Source organism: Papaver somniferum, chromosome 11 (genome assembly GCF_003573695.1).
Source record: "Papaver somniferum cultivar HN1 chromosome 11, ASM357369v1, whole genome shotgun sequence".
Taxonomy (NCBI): domain Eukaryota; kingdom Viridiplantae; phylum Streptophyta; class Magnoliopsida; order Ranunculales; family Papaveraceae; genus Papaver; species Papaver somniferum.
The window spans coordinates 134,519,343-134,529,136 of record NC_039368.1 but is presented as its reverse complement, the minus strand read 5'-3'; the positions used below and the strand labels follow the sequence as shown (position 1 = coordinate 134,529,136).

The window sequence follows — 9,794 nt, the reverse complement described above, 5'->3', positions numbered from 1 at the left end:
TTGGTTAAAATTTTATTAGAAAAAGGCTACAGTGTTGAAGGAACTGTCAGGAACCCAGATGATCCCAGAAACTCTCATTTAAGAGATCTCCAAGGTGCAAAAGACAGGTTGATACAATGTCAAGATGATTGTGACTACCATTTTTCTAGTAGCACAACTAATTGAATCAATTGATAAACCAGTATGCAAAACAAGATATGAACATAAACATAAGATGAAAGTAATGTGCAGGAAATTAAAAGAGACATTCACACAATCAATTTAACGTGGTTCAGTTATGCCTACGTCCACGGGAGGGTAAGAAGTGAGTTTATTAAGTATCTGATCTGTTACATATGGTAGGAAGAATTTCATTGATGAAGTTCCGAGAGGTAGAGAGAGAAAGAGAAAAAAGAAGCCCCCTCTGTTGCATTTGGTAAAATTGGAACTGCCCTCATGAAGAAACGAAAGAGATGTCTTCATATCTCTCTGGTCAGGGATATCTTCCTTCATGAAGATATGGGATCCAGTGAGCTGTAGAGGAAAGAGAGTTTTCTGCGTGGGTGTCGACCAGCCTCCCCCACTTCGACCTAACCTTTACCATTTTATAGGGAAAATGGGTCCAAAACGATTACTATACTACCCTTATCTTCAGAGTTCTGTTTTGTTAGAAGCTCATTTTACGACCAGGTTTCTTTTAATTCCAACCATAGAATCCGATTTTACGTCCAGTTTTTTTTTAATTTCAACCGTAGAAGTGATTTTACGTTCAGGTTTGAATTATTTCCAACTGTAGAATTTTATTTGCCCAGGTTTGAATTAGTTCCAACCGTAGAAGCTCATTTTACGTCCAGATTCCTTTTAATTCCAACCGTAGAAGTGATTTTACGTCCAGGTTTGGAATATTTCCAACCGTAGAAGTGATTTTACGTCTAGGTTTGGATTAATTCCAACCGTAGAATTTTATTTGCATGTAATTTTACGTCCAGGTTTGGATTAGTTCCAACCGTAGAAGCTCATTTTACGTCCAGGTTTCTTTTAATTCCAACCGTAGAATCCGATTTTACGTCCAGTTTTCTTTTAATTCCAACCGTAAAAGTGATTTTACGTCCAGGTTTGAATTATTTCCAACCGTAGAATTTTATTTGTCAGGTTTGAATTAGTTCCAACCGTAGAAGCTCATTTTACGTCCAGGTTCCTTTTAATTCCAACCGTATAAGTGATTTTACGTCCAGGTTTGGATTATTTCCAACCGTAGAAGTGATTTTACGTCTAGATTTGGATTTCCAACCGTAGAAGTTTATTTTACGGCCAGATTTTCTTCCCACAAAAACTTTGTCCCAGAATTCACCAAGTATACAACAAAATTCATTAATTTAATTTTTATCTAATTAAATTAAATTAAAATTAACTAAATAAGGGTTGTTTAATCATTACAAAATTGTTTGAAATAAGGAGTTTTTGATATTACTTATGGGTGACCCATTTTTGTCCTATTAGGTGAACGCCCCAATAATAGCCTTCTTTCTTAATGTAATCCCGTGTCATATATATTAAAAAATATAATTAAATATAATATTCGTATCATACAGTTGGATGAAAATTTGTATTCCAAGTTGAATTTATTTGATTTTACATATTTTAACAAGAAAGCGCCTATTTTACCTTATTTTCCTTCACTCCTGACCCTCATACTTCACCTGAATTTACATATATTAACAGAAGTGGGGGCAGTTTCGGGTAAGGTAGCTAGCCCCAATAATGGCAGTCCCAATGAGTTTAGTTTAATGGCAATTAGATACAGGCAGTTCGCCTGATCGGAGATATGCTACTTCACGAAGAATCTGCAGAGTGACTGTGAGACCAGTATTCCTTGACAAGTTTTGCGAACAGCGATTCTTCTGTGTTCATCAATTTCATAGGCTGGTCATATTCCATTATTTTCCCTGACAAACAGGACGAACACATCATCAGTTTTAATGAAAATGCAGACTTATAATCTGAAAGAACACTCTGACAAGTTTTTCATAAGGTCAATTGGACGCTAATAGTGTGATAGGTTAAAAGAAATTGCAAAGCTTACCATCACTTAAAGCAAGCACCATTGTGCAGTCCATCACGGTTGGGATTCTGTGGGCAACTGTGATTACGGTGCAGTCAGCAAACTCAACCCTTATGGTCTTCTGTAGAATGGAGTCTGTCGCATTGTCAATTGATGCAGTAGCTTCATCCAACACTAAAATTCGGCATCTCCTCAACAGCGCACGACCTAAACAGAACAGTTGGCGTTGCCCCATGCTCCAGTTTGATCCATCATCTGCGACTGTAATATCAAACGGATACATTAATGACTAAGAACATCTAAGACAATAGAACAACATTCAATAACTTGAAAGAGTACCTAATGAATCCAGTCCATTTCCTTTCTCTCGTACTGCATCTTCAAGCTGACACTTTCCAAGAACCTTACAAGCATACATGAAAAAAGTCATTTTTGTTACTGTGGTAAAAGGATTGTTTGCTTTTGTTCAACTGCATCATGTCAGCAAAAATTGTACCTCCCAAATGTCCTGATCAGAGTGTTGTGACAGAGGATCCAAATTATATCTAACAGTACCATTGAAGAGAATCGGTTCCTGAGGTATAATTCCTAACCGTGATCTCAGATCATGAAGTCCGATGGTCGAGATGTCAATGCTATCTATGACCACTTTCCCCTCTACTGGCTCTACCAATCGGAACAGAGCACCTATCATAGTTGTCTTCCCACTGCCGGTCCGGCCTACAACCCCAATCTTGTGTCCTCCTTCAAACGTGCAACTAATTCCTTGAAGAACAACTGGAGTATTGGACCTATATCTGACCTGCTTGAGATCAATCCATTATAAGCATTGATTTTTAATTGAACATGACAATGCAAAAATGCAAATATTTCAGATAGGTAACCTTTAAGTCGTGGATCTCAATTCTGCCGATACAGGGCCAACTAGGCAAGGGTCGGTTTGCGTCAATGACTTTTGGGGCTTCACTGGGAATGTGCAAATATTGATTCAGTCTTTCAACAGAAATAATATGATTTCCTAATGTACACTGGTATTGAATAGAATATACGAGGGCCATGTTCAATGAAAGACCATACGACAATGCCATTCCGACAAATCCTGCAGTAAAGATTAGTTGTCAGATATTTGTTTATTAAAATAAGAATGTGACAACAACAAGAATTAATGAATACAGATGTTGTAACTTGTATGCATCGAAAAGATAACACCTACCAGGACTAAATGTTCCCGGAGGAAGCAAAACCATAACAAGTGCTGAGGTGGAAAGCACGACAGCACTTAGTAGTTCCAAACGTTGGATCAACCACTCATTTGCGGAGAAAGTGTGAAAAAATGGACTTGAGTTTTGGTCAATGAGGTCAAGATTCTCAGCAAAGAATCTGTCTTCCTCCTCAAATGCTCTAATCGTCATAGCCCCTGCAATGGATTCGGCAAGATGGTTTGCTATCATAGATTTAGTTGTTCCATTGATTCGCATAAACTCTTTTGCAGAAGCGAAGTAGTATTTCTAAGAGAGAAAGCATATTCCACAAAGTTAAAAGGTATATAAAAAGAGGATATTGACAATTAACAAGAAAGCCTGGTACAATACCTGTAAGCAGATTGCCATTAGTATCATGGGTATGGAGACAAATAACACTGGCCAAGTAATAACGGCTAATACCCCAAGATTAGCATATGTACTCATGGTTGCAATGACAGAAAGTGTTAAGCTGAATGGAATATCAAGGTCTAGAAAACTCAAATCAGAAGATACCTACATAAGAAAAATGGACATAAGGTTTAATACATAAATATCAACAAATAGATAAATTCTATCTAATTCTTGTTTTAATGCTCTTACCCGACTCAGTATCCTTCCCAAAGGTGTGGAGTCATAGAAAGACATCGGCGCACAAAAAAGAGAGTTCAATAGCTGGTAAAATAAAGACTTTGATGACTGAAGTCCCATGGCAACTGTAGCAAGTAATCTGACAAGTAACAGTAATATCGTGCTACATCCAATAATTAAGTAAACCATAATCAGTCGCAATTCAGTGACTTGAGGATTTTGAACATTCGCAGCCATCCAAGAGTTCTGTAGCACTTGTGCACCCACAAATATGAGGTGAGCTAGAACTACTACAGAGAAGTAGATGAAGCCTTTACTCTGATTCAGATACTGCAGGTATGGTTTTAGACCGGTGTCTCCAGATTCTCTCTCTTCAAGCTTAATCAACTGAAGCCCAACTGATTTCAGCTGTTTCTCACTATAAGTTTTAGAAATTTCTTTTGAAGAAGTTCCATGACCCTGAGAAGAGGATACTTCTGAAAAACTATCGGAACCAGCTGTATCTTTGTGTGCATTTACAAGTTCAGAAAACTCTTGACAAGAAGCCATCAATGCATGATAAGGAGCGGAACATAAGATTTGCCCATCAGACATCAGCTGTAAAGGAAACAGAATTGCTTCATGGTCAAATTCAAATATGAAAATCCTCCTAGAAGTTGTTCATAGATCAGCAAGTTCCAACAACATTCATTATTCAATTTTTCGGGGAAATGGGTTATCCAAGAGGACTTGCATCATCTGTTATATATGTTATCAGAATTGAGAACAACGAATAAAATAGTCAAAGGATCAGAAACGCAATCTAACCAAAATAGAGTCAAATTTGGGAAGAAAATCGACTTGATGTGTCACAAGTAAGACTGTCTTTGCGGATAGAGCCCCCATTACATACTCCTGCACAACCAAACTAATTGAATAAACTGTAAGAGAAGAGAAATTTCAGTAAGAAAAAGAGGAGAACTGTTTTGAGGAAGAATCACGAACTGACATTAAATAGGTTGGTAGCAGTGTGAGCATCAACTGCGCTAAATGGATCATCCATCAAGTATATATCAGCATCCTGATAGAGAGCACGAGCAAGTTGAATGCGCTGCTTCTGACCCCCACTCAGATTAACTCCTCTTTCTCCAATTTCAGTCAGATCCCCAAAAGGGAGCATTTCAAGGTCCTTTAGAAGTGAACACTTCTTCAGTGTTTCATGGTATCTTATCCTGTCCATGTTGTGTCCAAAAAGAATATTATCTTGTATACTACCTGTTTGAATCCATGCCGTCTGTGAAACATATGCAATCTTACCATAAGTTTGAACCTGTGGAGGGAAGAAAATGAACAACATTAGTTTTTATGAATATCCAAAACTAATGTTAATCCTTAGATAAACAATTAAACATGCAATCTAAGCATCCAAATACAGAAGAAGTATCGTTATATATAAGAACTAACCGTTCCTGCAGTGTTCAAAACTTCTCCAAGAATTGCTGCTAAAATGGTTGATTTTCCTGCACCAACCTCACCACAGATAGCTACCTTCCCACCAGGTTTAACCTCCAATTTTATACTGCTTAGCGTAGGTTTTAATGGATTCTCTTCCCATGAAAAGTTGCCCAATTCGATAGAAATGGCTAGCCAAAGTTGGTCTGTATTTTTCTTTTGCTTAGCAGTCCCAGCCTGTAGCTCTGGTGCCTCAAGAAACCTTATGATCCGTGCTAACGCAACTTTTGCTTGAATAATTACGCCAATAATATCAGGTATAGCTTGAACAGGTTGCTGAACAAGCCGTAGAGTTGCTAGAAAAGTGAAGGCATTACTAGCATAAAGCGGAACACCAAGAAAGTAACATGCCCCAAAAGTAGCTGCCGAAACCAATACTGGGGATGACCAAAAGAGAATTGCATTGTAAGCCCTCCGCAGCTGCACTGCCGACAACCATTTAAGTTCTTCTTCCCTCAATCTTTCAATAACACTCTTGAAATGTGTCTCCCAGGCATACAACTTCAAAATCTTCATGTTCACAAGGGCCTCCGATATAGCCTTTAATCTCTCATCCTGTGCAACCATGAGGTTAGTCTGGAATTTATGTTGTAGTTTAGCCACCGGAGTATTGCATAGCACAGTTAATACTATTACAACCAATGCTGCAAGTGTAGCAAGACCAACGGCATGAAAAAGAATGACTAGTGCAATGCAGAGTTGGAGAACTGTTGTCCATGTCTGATGAAACCAATAAGGGAATTCACCAATTCTATAAGCATCTACAGTCACATAGTTTGTTATCTCACCAGCCGAATGCACCAACCTGGCAGAATTACAAAGCCTCAATTGCTTTTTATAGATAGCTGCTGAGAGAATTGATCTGATTTGGATGCCTATTAACTTACTACGGAAGAACCATTGCCTTTGCGCCAACGACTCTACGCATTTTGTGAAGAATAATGATGCAACCAAAACATACCCCTCATATTCAAAAGCTTGTTTCCCTTCAGCAACCTTAATGAAGGCATTGAGAAGCAGTGGACCAGCAGAGAGAGTGAGTATCTTAAGCAATGCGAAAAACCCAGATATTAGAACCTCTTTCCGATAACATAAAACCATCGTCCATAAAACTGAGGGTGATTCAGATGCATTAGTTTGCTTCTGTGAATTTAGATGGTCCATAAACAACAAGTAACAACTCTCTGCACGGTCTTCCTTCCGCAGTGGCGGTATATCTGCATCGTTAAGGGTTTTCTCCTTACCACTCTTCATCAATGAATTCAACCACCAAAATGTCATTTTACTAAGAAATCCTGCCTTTGCAAAAGGAGTTTCACTTCCAATATCTGCTTCAATATGTCCATTAGATCCACCATTCAAAGGTGTGTAAAGAGAATTTCTGTCCCCAGTTTCACCTGAATCTTCCCATTGGTTTCCCCTAGAAGTGCATAATAATAGAAGCACTGCTCCAGGCAGTAAAAGTATGTCTATAACAACGTTAACTGAAACCATTCTGCCGATCACAAGGACCCACAATGCCGAAAAACAAAGAAGTCCTGCAGTTATGCATGTAACCGTAGAACAAAGCCTCAACATCCTTTGCGTAAACTTCTTTCCCCTAAGACTAACAGTCAAACACAAAATCAACCATGTGAATCCATGAAATAATACTACAACCCGCCGATGCAAAGGCAAAACACCCGTCTGTTTACTAATCACAGAATCTTCAGGAACCCAAATACCCAAAGCCAAGTATACCAATCCCAAAACACAATTATAAACACCAGAAAGAATCACTAAAGAAGTACACCCACAGAAAGCATTATGAACTGTTCTCGCAGAGGGCTTCGAAATAACAGCTAATAATAATATGAACAGCAGCAGGGCATCTAAACAAATAACAATGCCATTATGTACACAAGAATAAGGGTATGTGAACAGTAAAAATCCAAAACCACATGTTCCTCCATTATATGTACAATCAGAATCTCCACAATATGAAGTCCAGAAATTCTTCATCATATTTACAAATTCTGCTTCTGTTTGCAAGGAAAGAACTATGTTAATATAACATATTATATCCTCTAGTCTTGACGAAAGAAAAAATATTTAGTAAAAAATATGACAAATTAGAAATAATGCAGAGCAATTACAGAGAATCATGATTTGAACAATTTACTGAAAACGTATCGATAATTTCACCATTAAGAAGCCAAAATCTTGTACAATGCAAACACTATAGAGAAAAGGAAAACTCACCACAAAATCCAGAGAAGTTATTGCAGAAATTCCTTTGTGCTTGTAACTTTGAGGTTCAGCCAAAAATGGGTTGACTTAAACCCACACTAGATTATGAGCGCCAAAAACAAGAAAAAACAAAAGCACCTACTACTGTATTGTAGTACTAAGTTTGATTGACTTTGGCAACATAAGCATTTTTTATGCCATGCTAATGATATGTCGTCATTGCTCCCTGCCCCCTAATGATGTAATCCTGTTTTGACAACTGCTACTTGTTGATGTGGATGCTAATGCTGTCATTGCCTTAAATGACAACCCATTGATGCAAATATGATAATCTAAGACTAGCCAAGTCGCTTTTCTGTCTGCACCCCTCCGAAATCAAATGTTGGCTGGTCACCAACATATAAACAAATTGATCTCCTACTTGCAAAGCAACAGAATCCATCCACATGAGAGTTTAATAAAGCATGCAATTCTTAACACTTTCTAAAACTTACCTATCCCCTGTAATTTCCACTATTAAGAACAAAAAGCCACCAGCATCCACTCTTTTACTGCATATTATCCACTTCAAATCAGTTCTTCTTTACATTTTCAAATATCCACTCACTTTGCTCTAATAAAGCTCCAAATCCTGTACAAGATGATAACATACTAGCTACAATAACAAATTTATCCAACTCAACTTTCTCTAACTGCATCCTTTCAAACAATTGAAAAAAGCTTCATGATTTAAACATACCTTGCACAATCATAGAGCATTCCAAGAAGCAGAATTCCACTCTGGCATCGATTTGAAAACACTTCGAATCTACAAACCCCAACTTCGAATAACCGAGTAATCAATAAGCAGAGTCTTTGTCCACTCATTTTATCAAACACCCATCCTGCATTTTCATCCAAACACTCAGATAATGGAAACAGAAGTTATCTTCTTCTTCTTCTTCAAATCCAAACTTCAAAACATGATATCATGCATCTGCCTTCTTGACTCCATACTTTGATTTCCACATCTCATCGGAATTTAACCCCTATATCGAATAAACGAAACCAAAATCCCCAAATTTGCTTTTTCTTCAATAGAAGTGAAATCAAAGAGCATTTAAGATAAGACCCAAGTCCTAGAAAGGGTAGAAACTAGAAAGTAGAAACATCATTTAACCCACGTTTGGATGGATTATGATTGTTGGGCCGCATATTACAAAAATATTTATCCGCCACGTCCCAGTTGTTTGAGAATTTAATTTGCATGTGTGGCTGTGTCCACATCGGTTTTTGACTGGTCCAACTAGAGCTGGACAAAGGCCCGGTTGGTTCGGTTGTTGGCCCTACCGACCAGTGCACCGTATTGATCAGTTTTCTGATATGCAGCCCCAAATTAGGACCAAGTTCACAGACGGGTCGGTTTTAATCGCAACCGATTTTTCATCGGGTGGTGTCGGGTCGGTGGTCGGGCATCAATGTGACTTAAACATACCAAAAAAATGATATAGCAACGACGGAATGATAGCAGGTGATGTTGGGAATATACTAAAAAATAACAGTTGAGTTGTCACGGTAATAAATAAACAGATATGTTCGGTCGGTTTAACACCAGGTCGTTCGATATGGTGATCCATCTGAAAATAACTGAAATTAGATCGGGTTTGTAACATTCTTACAGTTTGGAAGTTTTAGATGTATCGGGTCTGTGTCGGTTCGGTTTATTCTAGGTCGGTTCAGTCAGGTTTGTCGGTCAGACCGGGTTGCTGTGCAGCCCTAGGTCCAACTAAAAATCAAACCCTTTAAACCCCTAAGTCATGCGAGGCCATCCGTCGCACGGTGAGAATACCCACCCATGGGTGAGCGTCATTGTCCCCTTAAAATTGCTCTATTCCACTTTTTCTCAAATTACGTGAATTTAACAGTGAATACCGGTTTTTTCTTGTTTTTTCACACAAACCTACCGCGAAACAAAAGAAAAAGAAGAAAGAAACAGTCTTTCCGTAAACAAAAACTAAAGAAAGCTAAAGGAAGAAAAAACTAGAGAAAACAAAACCCTAGAACCAGAGCATAATTGAGATACTACATATCGTTTTCTGATTCACATGTACATCTCTGAAAAACGCAGCCATACTCATCGTTTTTCTCCATTGTCTTTGATTTTCAGAGTAATCATACTGGATGTTAGATCAATTTCTTATTAGTACGAAGGATAATCATGA

At 38.1% G+C, this 9,794-nt stretch overlaps 1 protein-coding gene across 1 annotated transcript; it reads right to left on the bottom strand.

The window, feature by feature from the left end:
- Window positions 1–1,535: 1,535 nt before the first annotated feature.
- Window positions 1,536–8,707, bottom strand: LOC113322401 (ABC transporter C family member 10-like). The gene is made up of 12 exons (XM_026570482.1): window positions 7,606–8,707; window positions 5,317–7,385; window positions 4,862–5,182; window positions 4,681–4,767; window positions 3,886–4,470; window positions 3,634–3,798; window positions 3,255–3,549; window positions 2,926–3,140; window positions 2,538–2,843; window positions 2,381–2,444; window positions 2,063–2,302; window positions 1,536–1,925 (listed from the first exon to the last, which is right to left on the bottom strand). The coding sequence occupies exons 2-12, from the start codon at window positions 7,366–7,368 to the stop codon at window positions 1,813–1,815; spliced, it is 4,443 nt and encodes a 1,480-aa protein (XP_026426267.1). The 5' UTR covers window positions 7,369–7,385; window positions 7,606–8,707; the 3' UTR covers window positions 1,536–1,812.
- Between the last annotated feature and the right edge of the window lie 1,087 nt (window positions 8,708–9,794).